The 17362-nt window shown below is 40.0% G+C and overlaps 1 protein-coding gene across 3 annotated transcripts in view; it reads right to left on the reverse strand.

Moving 5' to 3' along the window:
* The window catches only part of LOC126252871 (tetratricopeptide repeat protein 17), a 319229-nt gene that overhangs the window by 219326 nt on the left and 82541 nt on the right, over positions 1-17362 (reverse strand). For all 3 annotated transcript variants that reach the window (XR_007545864.1, XM_049953825.1, XM_049953827.1), the window contains exon 5: positions 13557-13724. Coding sequence is in view for 2 of the 3 variants with exons in the window: in XM_049953825.1 (XP_049809782.1) it covers positions 13557-13724 (168 nt within the window). In the remaining variant the exon portion in view is untranslated. The remainder of the gene's footprint in view (positions 1-13556; positions 13725-17362) is intronic.

The raw sequence follows: 17362 nt of genomic DNA on the forward strand, positions 1-17362 counted from the left end.
TCCACGTTGTTCTTCCTCAAGCGAAGGTTCTACTACGTTTCTAATTTTTATTTCTGTGATCTGTTCTACTCAGGATGTGTGACAGTAGCATGATAACTCTGCAATTTATATGTTTTTGTTGACTGCTCTTTTTGAACAGAGGGATGATGATTCCTTTACTCCAATCTTCTGGGATTTTGTTTTCTTTCCAAACCATTGACAACACCCTATATAGCCCATTTAAGTCTAATATCCCAGCTGCCTTTATCATGTCTGAGCTGAGTTCATCAAAGTCTGTTGTTGTTGTTGTTGTTGTTGATGATGATGATGATGATGACAACGATTTGGGTTGAGGGGGCACTCGACATCATGGTCATCAGCACCCTGTCGAAAAGTCAGCAAGAAAATCTAATGGGTGGGGATGAAGCCTGTTCCCACATGCGCAGCAGTTTATAATGTATTAAAGTCTGCCACTCTTCTCCACCAATTCAGGGATGAGGCCCGACAGCTCACAAAATTTCACCATTCTGGTAACATTGGTATCGGTATCTGCGAGGATGGTGGGCAGATCTCCAGCTAGACTGAAGGCTGCCCTAATATCAGTATATAGGATACACGTAGCCACAATATGCTGAACTGAAAGTGGCATGCCACAAACTTCACAGAATGGCGGACCCTCCAGCCAGAAGAGGAAGCCATGTGTGAAAGGGCTATGCCTGGTGCTCCTTCTATCAGTGAGGCTAACATTAAGTCCGCCAAGCCTCTGTGGTCGATTTGAGTGACCATAGTTTGTTGTCTGTCAGCTGCAATCCTTCAGTCTCCCACTGACGCATGATGCATCTGTCAGAAAATGAGATGATGGCGTGCAATGGGATGGGACATTGATGGGCAGCACTATCCCAACATGTTTCCTTGGTGCCTTTGGCAGCCATAACATTATCCTGTAGCCCAATGTGGCCAGGTACCCAGCAAAAGATCACCTTCTTGCCATGGTGTTGGAGCCACTGTAAGGAGTCATGGATGAGCTGAATCAGTGGGTCTACTGGATACATTTGGTGAAGTGCTTGCAGTGCACTAAAAGAGTTGGAACAGACATAAACCTTGTACAGTGATGTCTGTGAACCCTTTCCAGTGCCATCAGAATGCCATATAACTCTGCACCATAATTTGAAAATTGTTCTGGAAGACACACTTTAAAAACCCTATCAGGGAAAACAGCAGAACAACTGAGAGCATTCTCCTGCTGGGCTCCATCTGTATAAATAATTATTAAACTGTGGTATGTACTTATAATAGACGAAAACAAAATCTAGAGTACAAGTTTTCTTGTACTGTGCCAAGGTTAAAATCACTTTGGGTCTCTGAAGATGCCAAGGCTGCAGTGCGTTCCATCCCTGGGAGTGTATTTTGATGCTTGAGAGATCTAGATTCTTGAGATAGTCTGTAGCACTTATACCAAATAGCTTGGTTACTTGGGGCTGATTCCTGAACAGTTGTTCAAAGGTGGGTTGGACCACTGAACTAAATGCCAATGACTGAGGTGACACTGAGATTTTCAGCATAAAACTGCAGGAGGTAGGACCTGTCAGTGCCCATGTTTTTCCGCGAAGGCATTTCAAAATATTCAGTGACTAGAAGCTCTTTGTCCGTAGGTCTTTCAGGTGTAGGAGCCAAGTTAATTTTGAGTGAAATAATAAACCCAAAAAGTAGATGTAGAGGTAGATGTAGAAAAGGATACGTTGCTGAATCCAGGGTGATTGTTCACCAGCCTCTGCACACAGACTCGGAACTGGTCTGGTCTGAAAGGCTCCAGTCGATATCCGAATACCCTCATGGTGGACAGCATCTAACATCCTGAGGTAGGAAGGATGGGCCGATCCGTAGACCACACTGCCATAATCTATGCGTAATCAGACAAATGCCCTATAAAACTGCAGGAGGCAGGACCTGTCAGTGCCCATGTTTTTCCACCAAGACATTTCAAAATATTCAGTGACTAGAAGCTCTTTGTCTGTAGGTCTTTCAGGTGTAGGAGCCAAGTTAATTTTGAGTGAAATAATAAACCCAAAAAGTGCACAGTGTCTTGAAAACATAAAATATTGTCTTCCATTGTGAGCACTGGTTGGTTAAAACTCTGATGAGCATGGGTAAAACTGACGTGAGTCTTCTCTGGTGAGAACTGAAAACCAGTTGTCTGAGCCTTGGTTTCTAGCCTCTTTAATGGTCAGCTGTAGCTGCCTTGTAAGATTATAAGATTGCAAAGTAATCCACAAACAAAGAGCATTTGACAGGGCTCCTGACTGCAGAGGAAATGCCATTGATAGCGATGGCAAACAACGTGACACTGAGGACACTGCCCTGGGGCGCCCCATTCTCCTCAACATAGCAATCAGACATGGCATCGCCAATGTGATGACAAAAACACCGGCCCTCGAGAGAGGATTGGATCAGAAATAGCAGGCATCTACGTAGTCCCCATTCAGAAAGTTGGCAAAGGATGCTGTACCTCCAAGTAGTGTCATATGCTGTTTCGAGGTCAAAAAACACACAAACCAAATGGTTTCGGCTAAGGACACCTGTATTGTGGTCTCCAGTAGATTTAAGTTGCCAAGGGTGGAACGGTAGTGCCTGAAACCGCACTGGGAGCAGCTCAGGTGACCCCGCACTCGAGCAGCCAGACGAGGCAAAGGTTGACCCTGTGTTCAAGAGTCTTACCCATACAACTGGTAAGAGCGACACTCCGATAACTGTTAGGGGCACTACTGTCCTTCCTTGGTTTCCAGAATGGAATTAATAAAGCCTCCTTCCAAGTCTAGGGTGCTGTCCATCCAACCAGATCTTATTGAAACAAGAGAGGAGTTGTCCTTTCACTTTAGGGCACAGATGATGAAGCATGGCATAATGCATCTCATCAGGCCCTGGAGCAGTGTCTCTGGCTGCAGAAAAAGCTGATTCCAGTCCCCACATGGAGAATGGACGGTTGTAGACTTCCTCATTATCCGAGAAGAAATTGAGCTTCCTCATCTCTGCAGTCCTACAGAATACCTGAACAGTGGGACCTTGTCTGGATGACATAGTAACAGTAAAGAAGTGTTCAGCTAAAACTTGAGCCATGTCTTCTGACGTGTCCACCAAGACCCCATCATTTGACAAGGCTGTTAAGGGGACGTGTACTACCCTTGCCTGAAATCCGTCTTATTGATTCCCAAACTTGCGCAGTGGAAGTGGACCAATTAATGGAAGTCGTGAATCCCCTCCCAGAAGCCCTCTTCCATTCTTTGATCACTTGCCTCGCATGTGCTCTCGCAGACCTGAAGGCATGAAAATTGTCTCTAGTCGGACAGTGTTCAAAGTTCCACAGAGCTGGTCATCTGGTACTGATTGCCAACTGACAGTCATCATTCCACCAAGGTATAAGGCCGTTGTCTGAGGTGGTTATTAGACCTGGGGATGGACTCTGTGGCAGCCCTTTGGATCTCACAAGTGATATGGGCCACCACCTCCTATGCACAATCCCTTTGTTCAAAAATAGCCTGTGACTGAACTGTAACCAATTTCTCCTTTGTATCATCCATCTGCATAGTCTCCTGTAGGCCACTGTCCTAGTTGGTAGACGGATTCACACTGGGAAGTGGTCACTAGAATGTAAATCTGGAGTCACTTCCCACTGAACTGAGTCTGCAATAGCTGGGGAACAAAAACAAAGGTCAATGGCTGAAAATGACCCTGTAGCTGTGGAAAAGGGAGTCATCTGACCCGCATTCAGAAGGCAGATATTCTCAGAATGGACGAGTCGCTCCTGGAGCAAGAGGTAGCCGAGCCCCACAGCACATTGTGGGCATTGAACTCCACCACAAGGAGGAATGGGTGTGGGAGAGCCCAGAAGAGTTCTGCCAGTGTGTCTGCATCCAAACCATCATTAGGGTGCAGGTACAAAGCTTTAGTTTTTAAGTGAGCAAATGTTCAAGGAACATACCTGAATACATCAATTTACAAACATAACATACTTATATTTAATAATTAGGGAATATTCAGTCAAGTCGGCACTGCACTGATACAGATGCGTGGCATTAGTAGGACATAAGTCTTCTTTTAAGCATTTCATCGTTTGATGACTGAGCGCTCGTGAGAGAAAGCTTGATAACGAATGGATGGCATTTCATCCAGGAAATCAATGGCATAATATGATTTTCATGAAACAAAAAATATATATACACTTATATTAGAATAAATCTACAACTTAATTTTAATATCTACAGGTTTTGTGGAGAAGGACCATAAGATCTGTGATGTGTCATCACTACGATGCTTTTCTTTACATTCGTGATATCTTTCTTATTTTAATAATTAGTTCATATTGAGTGACCACTGTGGATCACACTTGGTTGACTTTGCATTGTTGATGACGTCATTTGCTTAGGAATATTCGTTACGTCAAAATGTTGTGCTACAATAGCTTCTGAATTATGTCATTTCTTCGGATTATTGTGGGGCGAGCAAGCGTACCACGTGAGCCGGCAGCGCTGGAGAGTGCGCTTGCATTTGCTCCAAAGGTTGGTTGCTCAACACAGTGTGGTATAATGTTGTTTGATGTGTGGAGCCGTGTCGGCGATAGCGACATGTGTGCATGTATGCATGGTAGCCCCATAATGCAGGTGTGACTTTAAGATGCGTTTCTTGTAAGCAGATGCAGAAAGGTTTCTCCCGGACCAGTAGCTGCAATTCTTTCAAATGTGAGTGATATCCATTCAAATTCCACTGCAACACAGAAGTCCCTGTGGAAACCCAGGGTTAGCAATGGTTGTTCTTTTCTTTCTACCTCTGAGGCGGTATTTACCGAGGTGGTCAGGGGGAACATTAGCCAGTTCCTTGCCCTGCAGTACCTCCAATTGGAAGTCCGTACCCTCAAGAGCATAGTCCCCATCAGAAAGGGAGAAACCTCATCAATCTGTAGGTTTAACTACCGCTTTCTTGGACTTGAACTACTTTTCGAAGAATGTTTTCCTTTACCGACAGGAGAAGATGGTTTCCTGAGTTGTGGGGAAAGCTTAGTTGGCTTCTGATGTTGGGAAGTGGTATGTGGCTTAAGTGGTAAGCTTATTGCTGACGGATTCCAAACAACATCAGCTGCACGTGGAGCATTTCCCCCAACAGGTACATCAACAAGAGCATGTGCTCGTACTTGAATCTGTGGTCTGAGTTTGTGTGGAGGCATCACACCTAGCGATTGGTGTCTTAAGGCCTGATGTGAAAGAAGTAGCAAAAACCAGTGGTTGCATAAGCTTTGAAAGCTTTTTTACCTTCACCATAGGGTATGCGTCAATTTGCTTTTAACTCCTGAATTTTCCTTTCCTCGTTGTACACCCCACACTTTCTGCTCCACACTGGATGATCCCCGGAGCAGCAATAATTGGCTGACTCACGAGCTGAGCCTCCACAATTGCCGCACATAGCCTTCCCATTGCATCCCATAGCGGTGTGGCCAAATCTTTGGCATTTGTACCACTGCATTGGGTTAGGAACAAATGGGCAAACTTTAAGACGGATATAGCCTGCAAGGATATGTTCAGGTATTTCTGGAGTACTAAACATTAGAGTAAATGTTGTCCATTTTTCCAATTTGCCACCAACTCTCATCATATATCTCCACACTTTCGTGATGCCCATATTTTTCCATTCTTAAAGTAACTCTGTGGGGTCCACCTCCATTATATCGGAGCATGTAACCACACCCTTACTAAAGTTAAGGGTGTTATGCAACTCAGCCTCGACTGCATAGTCACCTAAGCCCTTACATCCCAGAAAATTAGATATTTGGTTGGAATTAGTAGTTTCAACTAAAAGTGTTCCATAACGAAGTCATCTGACACTTTTCAGAGTCCAAGCAATACCTTCCAATGCCTTGTCAATATAGAAAGGGGATATCTTTTCAAAGGTTCCCCATGTTCGCTTGATCACAATGAGAGTGATGGCACACTAATGCCCTGTTAGCATGATTCTGAGACTTCTTTATGGGAGGACCGAGCACCCGATCTCTCTTTGAGGAGGGGGTATAGGCACTGACTGATGGTACACTCATCCCGTCAGGGGTAGTAGTTTGATGAGACCATTCCAAAGGGATCCCATGAGACACTAGGGAAACAACCGTCAACCCAGGCAGAGCCCTGCATGCCTGAGCAAGACTTATACAAATGGGGGGTGGGGGGGGGGGGCAGGTGCCCCAGAGGTTTCCCGCTAAAGAGTGTTTTACCTCAAAAGCCATGCCATTCATCTCATCAGCATGTAGCACATCTTGAGGTTGAGGGGCTATTTATAGAGGTATTTACCTTCCTCGTGGTCCAGGTGGTGAAGCCAAGACCCCTGTTCTCTGAAACAAACAAAATTCCACCACTGCATCACACAGTGGTCACTAAACTATGACCAGATCTCACAGTTACAGAAGACTGGTGGCGCTTACCAGTCCGCAGCTCAGGAACCCTGGGGTCGCCAAGCCTGTACTCAGCAAATGAATGCTGAGCCCCTGAGGGGAAACCCTGTCGACTTTTCATTCCGTATGGTCTTTAATGCTGTTTCCACCTCATGCCACATTAATGGGTATCTGTTGGTTTGGACTTCATTAATTAGTCTACAGTCGTTGTGTAGTCCCCATCTCCATTTAGCAGCATGTTGAAGTACTTTTTCGTTTCATTCCTGGTCCCTTCCTCTGTTCTTTAAGTTACCTTCTTCTGTTTCCAGGGCAAGGATATTTATACATTCATTTCGTTTACGTTTTAGTACTTTGTATAGTAATTTCCTACTTCCCTGACAGTCTTCCTCTATCCTTGTAGTAAAGTCTTCCCATCATCTGTTTTCTGTTCTTCATGGTCTAATTTTCTTTTCCATAAGTTCCTATCTTTTACTGCTGTCTTTATCTGATCATTCCACCAAGGTGTTTCCTTCTCTTTTGGTGTGGCACTAATTTTTACACAGGTGTCCATGGCTTCTCTAACAAGGGTCTCTTCGAATAAGGAGCATTCTTCTTCTATTCCTTTCCCAGTTTTGGATAATTTGGCTACTATTTGTGCTTTATACTTTGTATTTTTTTCCACAACCTTCAACAACCAGGCCTTAATCTTTGGCATTCTCGTTGTTTAAATTTTTGTGCTTGAGCATCTTTTAGGCCAGCAGTTAATAGCCAGTGGTTGCTATTTAGGCACACACTGGGTATGACTTTAACGTATGTAACAAACTGATCAGCTTTTCTATCAGTGATGATGAAGTCTTTCACAGTCTTGAGCTTACCATCCCAGCTGTATCTCATTATTTTATGACTTTCCCTCTTCTGATACCACATATTCTTTATGGTTAAGTTGTTTTGCACACAGAAATCAACTAGGTTCTCTCCCTCTGGGTTCCTATTCCCATAACCATGAGGATCGATGATGTTTTCACATCCTAGTCTTTCCTTACCAACTTGAGCATTCAGATTGCCCCGTAACGATGGTGTTCTCCTAGCTGTTATTTGTTCTTAAATTCGTTAAGGAAATGCTCTTTCTCCGCCATGGTGCATCCTGTCTGTGGTGCGTATACTTTCAAAACAATATGCTGTGTATTACCAGTCCTTAGTCTCATCTGGATGATCCTGTCACTCACATATTTGACACCTGTCTGTATGACAACTCCATTTTTGGAGTCACTGCTGTTTCCACTCCAGTATAGCAAATATCCAATTCTCAGTGGTTTCTTCCTACAGCTTTTCCACTTTGCCTCACTCAAGCCCGGTATCCAGAGCTTATGCCTGTCCATAAGATCTACTAGTTCTTCACATTTGTTGGTGAGAGTGAGGATATTGGGTGTATCAATTTCCAGTTGTTCCTTTTTGGGACGGTTTTGTGTCTTCTCATATCTTTGTTGAGCATCAGACATTTGTCCGTCATTACTTTGGGTGGTACTAGAAAAACTGTCATGTCTTGTGTTTAATTCATTCTTCCATCTGAGGCTTGGTTTAGGCTGGACGCATGTTATATGGAATTTTTTATTCAAATTAGTCTGCTCTACCATTTCCTAATTCCTCCTGAAATTCCTTATGGACAAAGTAAAGAGATTTCTGCTTTTAAAATGGTATTGAAGAAACAGCCATTCAGTATTACAGCATGTGTACGAAAATAACTATAGGGCTATCTGTAATTTTAGCATACTGCAAGATCAGTATCAAGTGTGGCAGTGTTAGTAGACAGCCTGTTGTGATTTCCATTAGAGTGAGTCCAGGAGACTTTATGAGGTTGTTCGGAGGATAGTAGTTTTTAAAGTTTCCAAATTCATGACCATCCTGTCTCTGAAGGGCAGTATTTGTGTCTCCCAGCAGATAAAGGTTCCAAAGCATGGGGACACTTCTATCACTTATCTTTACTATTTTCTTTACTCATTTTAGTGTTGGTTTAAAAGTTTCTTTCTCTTTCTTTCTTCCTTAATGCTCTTTCAACAAACTTATCAACTTACACAATTACAGGGATCAGATGCACTAACTCCTCCAAATTCATATGATGGAAAATGAAACAAACAAGCAATTTTAACATGAAAAGACAAACTGTATAAAACTATACATAGAAGGTTATATGAGGATGAAGGGAGATCCTTAAAATAATTTTAACTACGGAAATAGTGAGCTTTGTACTCTTGCAATAACTCAGGTAGTTAATAAAACTATTAGATGACTTAAAACACCAGGATTCACAAATGTGTGTTACATTTGTCATGACAAATACGGTTTGGCCATCCTTGTGAAGAATGAACTCCTAGGGAATTTAGACACAAAAGTGACACCAGCAGAACATAAAGATTGGTATAAAACTGGGAGAGCTGACATTGTATAATGTCTCCATCACAGAAATAGCCCACTGGTATTCTAGCTAACCATCCAGCAGTTTATGCCCGGGATTTTAACTCTCAATACATCAGGTGGAGGTATCTGATACCCACAGCTGAAGGCATCACATTAATGACTGAGCAGATAACCAGGAACTACATCTTGTGTTCAACCCCAATGATACAGTGACCTACAAATCAAAGACATTGGTGTACAACATCAACATTTGACATGATGTCCATCACATGCAGAGCAACAGACACATCTGTGCAAGCTACAAGGAGGGTCTTCGAGGCATTCCTACAGAGCCAGCACTCTCTTATATTTGCAGAGATTTAGCTATCAATCCCATTTATAAAAAGCCCCTGCAATTCCCGCACTGGTACTCGAGGAAAGCTGACTGAAAAAATTTAGTTTCCAAATAGTCACAAAATGACATGTGATCTCGAATTAATTACATATTTCTAGAGTCCCAAAAGATTTTTGATACTGTTTTTTCAAGGCAGCTCCTAATCAAATTGCATGCCAATGGAGTATCTCAGTTGTGGGTCAGGATTCACAATTTCCTGTCAGGAAGGTCACAGTTTGCAGTAACTGATAGAAAGTGATCAAGTGGAACAAAAGTGATGTCTGGCGTTCACCAAGGAAGTGTTATAGGCTCTCTGCTGCCTCTAATCTATATAAATTATTTAGGAGACAATCTGAGCAGACATCTTAGATTGTTTGCATATGATACTGTCATTTGACATCTTGTAAAATCCTCAAAAGATCAAAACCTGTTGCAAAATAATTTAGACAAGATATTTGAATGGTGAAAAAAGTGTCAAATTGCTCTAAATAATAAAAAAATGTGAGGTTATCTACATGAGTACTAAAAGGAATTAATGAAATTTTGGAAACATAAAAAAATAACACAAATCAAAGAATAACAATCATGAACAAACTTAAATTGGAACAATCACACATGTAATGTGGTGGGCGTAAGGCAATAGATAGGATTGACTGAGGACACTGAAAACTTTCAAAGAAGGGCAGCTCGTTTGTATTATCATGAAATACGGGAGAGAGTGTCATGGATGTGATACGCGAGATGGGGTGGCAGTCATTAAAACAAATCATTAAAACAAATCATTTTTCATTGCAGTGCCATCTTTTCACAAAACTTCAATCACCAACTTTCTCCTCCGAACATGAAAATATTTTCTTGACACCCATCCATATAGGTAGAAATGACCATTGTAATAAAATATGAACTGGAGAGTGGTTAAGCAGATGTAGATGCTACAACCTATATGGAGAAAGGTTTCCAAAACAAGATGAAAACCAACCTCGTTCTTATATATCTAACATCAGCTTATGATACCATATGGTCTGAGGGGCTACTGCTTAAGTTAACTAAAATTATCAAATGCAAACAGACTTACACTTTACTTAAAAACATGTAACAAACAGACATAATCAATGTTTCACTTCATGATATGAAGAGCAAGGGAATGGTTTTGAATAATAGCTTGCCACAAAGTTCTACACTAACAACCATTATCATCAGTCTATATACCACTGACATACCAGACACAACTTTACATAAAGCTCATGAAATCAATATATATGAAACAAGCTTCAAAATTTCTCATTGTGGCAACAACCATTTCCTTCATTATGTGCCACAGGAACTTGATACAGTAAGGATAATAATGGGATGAGAAGTTCCGCCTTATGCAAGACACCTTTTTTTTTTGTTTCACCCATACATGTTTCAGCACTTTTGTGCTATCAGCAGTGGGTTCTATTTCTATTTTTAACTGTAAATTTGTTGTTAACATATTAACATTTGCGTCGTTTACAACATTATGTAAAAGTTGCATTTATAACTTAATTGGCGAAAAGTAACATACCTTACATTATGTAATTGTCCTCTTGTTTTGGTAGCTGTTATGCTACACAATATACAACATGTCATCTGCAAATAGCAAAATGTAATTTATTTTCTATTTGTTATGTATTTATTAACGGAAATGAGACTGTATCACGTTTTCTTTCTGTAACTTACAGTTTTGAAGTTGTGGTACGTTTTCCTGTTTTGTTGGCGAAGTAAATAGGCTTACTTCTTTGCCTGTGTTCGCGTGGCAATCCAGCTTTTCGATTACTCAAAACATAGGCGGAGTTTTCACTGCCATTACGTGTTGTTGTGGCTGTGTGGCGTTCATTTGTTTCGTAGCGTGTTCTGCTGGGTGAGGTGCGTGAGTTTGAATTGTATTTGGTGTTAGTGATGTGTGGTTTATGTGGGTTTGCGTGTGTGTGATGAGTACTGGGGCAGAGAGAGAGAGAGAGAGAGAGAGAGAGAGAGAGAGAGAGTGTGTGTGTGTGTGTGTGTGTGTGTGAGAGAGAGAGAGAGAGAGAGAGAGAGAGAGAGAGAGAGAGAGAGAGACTGAAAGAAAGAAAGAAAAGAGAGAGGATTTGTGTGTGTGTGTGTGTGTGTGTGTGTTTTACTTTTATAGTTCTTCTATTGTGGCGAAGAGAGTTTTGTTGCACAGTGATGTGTATTCATTGAGTACTTTCTTTCCTTGGGCTATTGATTTTTGGATGTGGTAGTTTTCTTCTATAGTTAATTTTTGGTATAGGCTGCTGCTAGAAGAACTGCACCACAAGATGATTAAGGATAACAATGTTAATGCTGCATACTACAATAAAAGAAATTCCAGGGTGGAAATAATTAATGAGAAAAGAAGGAAGGTGGCTACTCACTTGTAACTGATTGTTTTTAGGTACACAGACAACCACACAGATTTCCAAACGCACCCACCATAACATAAAATACAAGCGTAAGTTTATTTATTTATTTGTTTTCTCCTACGTCATTTACAAACGCAGTTATCGCACTAAATGATTACCACAATGTATTAATCACAATATTCTTATAGCTCTGTACAGATTCTTTACAAATGTTCAATAATATTATATCATATTACAAATGTTATTATATTACAAACATTGTTTAGTCACTCCATGGCTGAGTCAGAGAGCCTGTGTATGTCCTTCGGTTCACCCTCACAGCCATGCACTTCAAACAAAAGTAAATGGTCCATTGGTTTTCACTGCACTAACTTTCAGGACTGGCTGATAGGCCCCATTTGTTCATCAGTTGCTTAAATCTACCAACACACATTCTGATATGATTCAGAGTTGTCCACAATTTCGTCAGGAGGTGGAATCATTTGATATTCTTGTTGGGGTCATCCACAAAATTTCAGTTCTTATGTCCATAGTTCTTTCTAAGCTGTCTCTGAGTTGAAGCCTTGCACTTATTCACAGATTTTTCACAAAAGTGACCACGATTTATATCTGTTTGCATGTGCCAAGTCTTGGTGTAAGAGTGTTCTGAGTTGTATAGGATTTTATTGTATGCTGTTTTGGCTAACTGTGATAACCTGTGTCGGCGGGCTCTATGTTTGCAAGGCCAAGGAGCCAGGTATCTGAAGTAGCCATGCATTCTCCCCTTCAGTTGGATATCCATCTTAGCTATGTATGCACTTCTCATCCAAAATGGTGAACAGTACTTAGCCACAAAATGGACAAGGGTTAGTGTTGAGGTCCTCAATGTGCTTGCTCCACAACACCACAACATTCCAGCCAGTTTCGATAGGATAGTGTTACATGACTTTAATTTCTATTTAGTATCTACTAGATATGAGCTATATCTTAGAGTGCAATTCAACTTCACCCCCAAGTGGCTCAAATGGCTCTGAGCACTATGGGACTTAACTGCTGAGGTCATCAGTCCCCTCACCCCCAAGTATCTAGGCTTATCCCCACACCTGATACTCTGGCCATTCATAGAGAACTATAGTTTTCTATTTGTATCTGTATTGTAAGGTGCATTATGGTGCTGGTCATTTTCTTAAGTTTTGAATACAGACGCGACTTTGAGTAACAGGTTTTCAACACTTCGTGTCTGTATTCAATATTTTGTCGAGGTCATTAAAATTTTTACTTTGATATGGAACAGTTGGGTCACGTGTGTACACAGATTTATGTGAAGTGGTATCTGGTATATCAGTGGTATACACACTGAAAATAAAGGTTGCTAGAGCAGAACCTTGTGGCAGGATATTATTCAGAACCATACTTTTGCTCTTTATATGGTGAAGTGAAACCTCAATTATGCCTGTCTGTTACATGTTTTAAAGTAAACTGAGTCTGTTTGCATCTGATAATTCTAGTTAGCTTTATCACCCTTAAACTTTATGCTACTACATACAACATTTGAGAATGTATATGCACACATTTTCCGGCAAAGAGAGCAGCTTCAAAGGCTTAGTAATGATGTTAACTGCTCAACATTCCCTCAACACACTAAGTTATTGTTTTTTCTCATAACACTTTTAAATGGGAATTTTCCATTACTGAAGAAACTATTCCGGTGCTTCATTACCTATAGGCATTTGATAAGGTGATACATTGCCAGTTATACCTTCAAGCACATTTTAAAAGAGAGAGAGAGAGAAGGGGAAGAAGAAGAAGAGCATGTGAATTCCTGAGGGACCAAACTGCCGAGGTCATCAGTCCCTAGACTTACATACTACTTAAACTAACTTATGCTAAGAACAACACACACACCCATGCCCAAGGGAGGACTCGAACCTCCGGTGGGAGGAACAAGCATCTTAAACACTCAGCATATACTGACATTAATTATCTGTAGTTAAAAGAGATATACATCCAATAACTGTACCTGTTATAGTCACCCAATACAGCATAAACATTCCCAAGTGCCATATGACTCCAGGCTTTATCAGGAGCATGATCAACAGCAGCATGCATGACAATTGCAGCCTCTGCTGGATGACTGGACCGGTGAAGTGTTCCTCCCAATGTGAGGAGAGCCAAGTCACGGTACTGCCTGTAAACAAAATTACTTAGTTTTGTACTGTCTTATTCCAAGGAAAAATAAAATAAAAATATAAAAACTAAAATAAATGGATTAATTGTGATTAAACAGTATAATCAGCCAATACACAAACAGCCATGTTGTCCTGACTAGCTACACTGCACTCGGGCAGCACAACCAGCAATTTAGCTGAGCATGTTTTTCTGTTAGTCAGTTAGCTCCAAGGAAAGACACTGACCAAAAGCTTAGCGACATGCCAGTCTTGTTTATGTGTCCATCAAGTGCTCAGTGTCTCAACTATGGAGTGAGTGGTTACTTTTGCTGCTTTCATTACTTGTATTCCACCCAAATTTTCCAATACTTTATTAACAGTAAAAAGTTACAACAGATCAGGACTTGAAGACCTGTCAATATGGCACTTCAGAAGGTTTCATAGTGTTTAGATTTCGGACTTAAAATCTCATATGTATGGTGAGCAACTAAGTTTCTCATCAAAGTAGGGGCCCACAATCCTAATTCCTTACAGCTGAGAATGGTGTCCCTGTGTCACAATTCCAGTAGATTTAAAACAAATATATAATATTAAATTAACAAAAACAGACAGAGACATGTTTCTCCCAGAATAGCTGAAAACCTGTGGTTTTTACATGGATCACCAGCCTCTTTAAAATGAATTAAATATTTTTTACTTTATTTGAATTTCTTTTGTTTTTATATTTAGGTTTTGTGGGATTTGGCCATGCAACAACATGCTACTGACACATTTCACATAATGGAGATATTATCTAAATAGTTATTTTTAAAAAGTTCAAAAAATAAGTTTTAAGTAGTATATACAAGTGTCAGTCAAAAAGCAATGCCACCTTTCCTTTTTTTCTTTTTCTTTTTTTTTTTTTTTTTGAACTGGAAGTACAGAGGTCACAAAACACAATAGTGCCAAGTAATTTATGACATTTCAACACAATAAGTGTCCATTTTCACAGTTTTGGTCTCCCTTTTAACTAGGGCATGGAGTCCAGTGTGATAAAAAGAAACGGGGCTGCTTCCGAAGCCACTGACATATGACCATTTTCATGGCCTACACATCTTCAAAGTGAATCCCACAATGAGCTTTTTTTAGCAGCCCAAACAGATGGGAGTCTGATAGTACCAGTACGGAGCTGTATGGGGGTTGGAAGCAAGACTTCCCATCCAATTTTCACAATCTCTTCAGGATGTGATGACTGGTGTTTGGTCTTGCATTGTCATGCAAAAGACGAGCATTGGCCATAGCTTTGCTTCACTAATTAAGACATGCTTTAAGCTGTTTGAGAACTGTACAGAATTTATTGTATATCCCTGTTCCAAAAACTCAACCATAATCACACCTTCTGCATACTGGTATACTGTAGCCATAACTTTCTTGCCAGTCACATAATGTTGAACTTTTCAAAGAATGGAAAATCCAGGATGGAATGTAACAATACCAGAGAAGGATAATTGCTACTCACCATATAGTGGAGATGCTGAGTCGCGATAGGCACAATAAAAAGATTCACACAATCATAGTTTTCGGCCATTAAGGCCTTAGTCAGCAGTAGCCACACACACACACACACACACACACACACACACACACACTCAGGTGAACACAACTTGCACACACGTCTGCAGTCTCAGAGAGCTGAAACTACACTGGTAAGGTAACACACTTCAACAATTGGCTTTAAACTACTGTGAGGAACCCATGTACAGAACATATGTGTCAATGAACAGTAGCTGAAAGCCTGGAGATAATACAGAAAATTATAAACTCATCCACAAAATAGCACAGCGTAGGATTCCTTATTGTGCACACTATTCTGTTAAGTACTGGGGCAAAAAGTGAAATGCTGCAAGCACTTCCTTGACAGACATCTCCCTCTCTTGTGCATATTGATCAAAAAATACATTACCATCTCAATACTAAAAGTACTATTTGCCAAGTAATAACTGACTGGAATCATAATTTTTTAGTAAATAGAATAGAAAACATCATTCGTAGTGAGGCAAAGTCAACAGACATAAAAGTAGCAATGGGGCTACTACAAGGAAGAGTTATGGAGCCATTACTGTTTTTGCTAAGCTATAATGAACAATGTGACAAACTTTCTTGTGTAAAGAAGTAATTTTTAACTTTCATAGCTGCAAAATTATGACACTGACTTCGTTTTTCTTAAATGAAACTATATATTTATTTCCTTTGGCACTAGAACAAGCCTTTGAAGAAAACTTCAGTGAGGTTACAAGGGTGGAACTTAATCAAATATTAACAAGATAATTGCACTGCACTCAGGATAAAAGGTCTCTCAAAAGATCTACTGTAATGCACCAAATGTATGAAAGTATTTAATTCAATGGTGGTTCATGTATTTACCTGTGCCTTTGAAGTCCACCATTCTCTGCTCTACTGTTGTAGTGATCAGAAAACATCTTCATGGAGCTATTTGGACTTTCACAATGTACACAACTAGTCAAAAAAGTGAATATGGTTTTCATTTTTGGCAAACGTTACCAAACTGTTGGAACAGAGGTGCAGTTCGGGATAGAACTGTCATCTTAGCACAGATATAATATAATGAAATACCCAAATGCCATATACACATAGATGTAGGTGATAAACACTTCAAGTGAATTATGTGATACCTGTGTTTACCTGAGATTTGATAAATTGTTTTTTTTTTTAATTATGTTGGCCTATTTTGTTTTATTATAGGTTGAATTGTCATAAATATTAAACATTGTTTAATATTATTTATAGTAATTTAATGACTTAGGCAGAAGATATCATTCATTATTTCATTTACTACATTAAGTTACAAAATTATACAGATAAAACCTTTGTGTAAACATATGTCAGTTCAGTCCATTGATTGTGCCAGATTCAGGAAGACAGAAATTCATTTATGTAAAGTGATTTTTGAATAATAAACACAAATTTAGGCTACAGAAATTTCTGAAAATAAAGTAAAACAACACTGTTGGACATTCAAAATGTAAAAATTTCGACATAGACAACCACCAGTTTGAAGCAGTTTTGAAACAGCTGTTGATGATGTTTCTTGACAAAAATATGTATGTGACACACAAACTGGTGTTTCTATTCAAAGTTTGCATTAAAATTCAAACTTTTGCTGACCTAAGAAAACATGCCATCTTCAACAAAAAGGCATGTAATAAATTCTATATACCCCTCTTGTTGTTGCAGCTGTATATTGGGATGCAACTGGAAGGATATGAAAGAAGCTGCATGCTGAAAGGTGCTCTGATCTTGTCAAGCCCTTACAATCTGTCTTTGCAAACATTATTTTTTTCCAACAGATCAAGAAATGTAAGTGTGAAGAATAAAATATGTTAATTAGAAAGAACATCTGCTGACAAGAGCAAAGCAACTACCATTTTAGCAAAAATAATACACATTCTACATGTCACTATGAGGCAGTTTGATTATGTGAATGGGATCAGCAAAATTAGTGGTCTGTGGATACTACATTCAGACACATTTAACTCTTTACACATTTTGCTCCATCAACAATTCATGACAGTGGCTTTCAAACTTGATTATAGTACTCTGAATAGTGTCTACGAAAACTGCACAGTAATATGGCATTTCTATGCAAGAGTTTATCTAC

The sequence above is a fragment of the Schistocerca nitens genome, chromosome 4 (assembly GCF_023898315.1).
Source record: "Schistocerca nitens isolate TAMUIC-IGC-003100 chromosome 4, iqSchNite1.1, whole genome shotgun sequence".
In the NCBI taxonomy this organism is placed as follows: Eukaryota; Metazoa; Arthropoda; class Insecta; order Orthoptera; family Acrididae; genus Schistocerca; species Schistocerca nitens.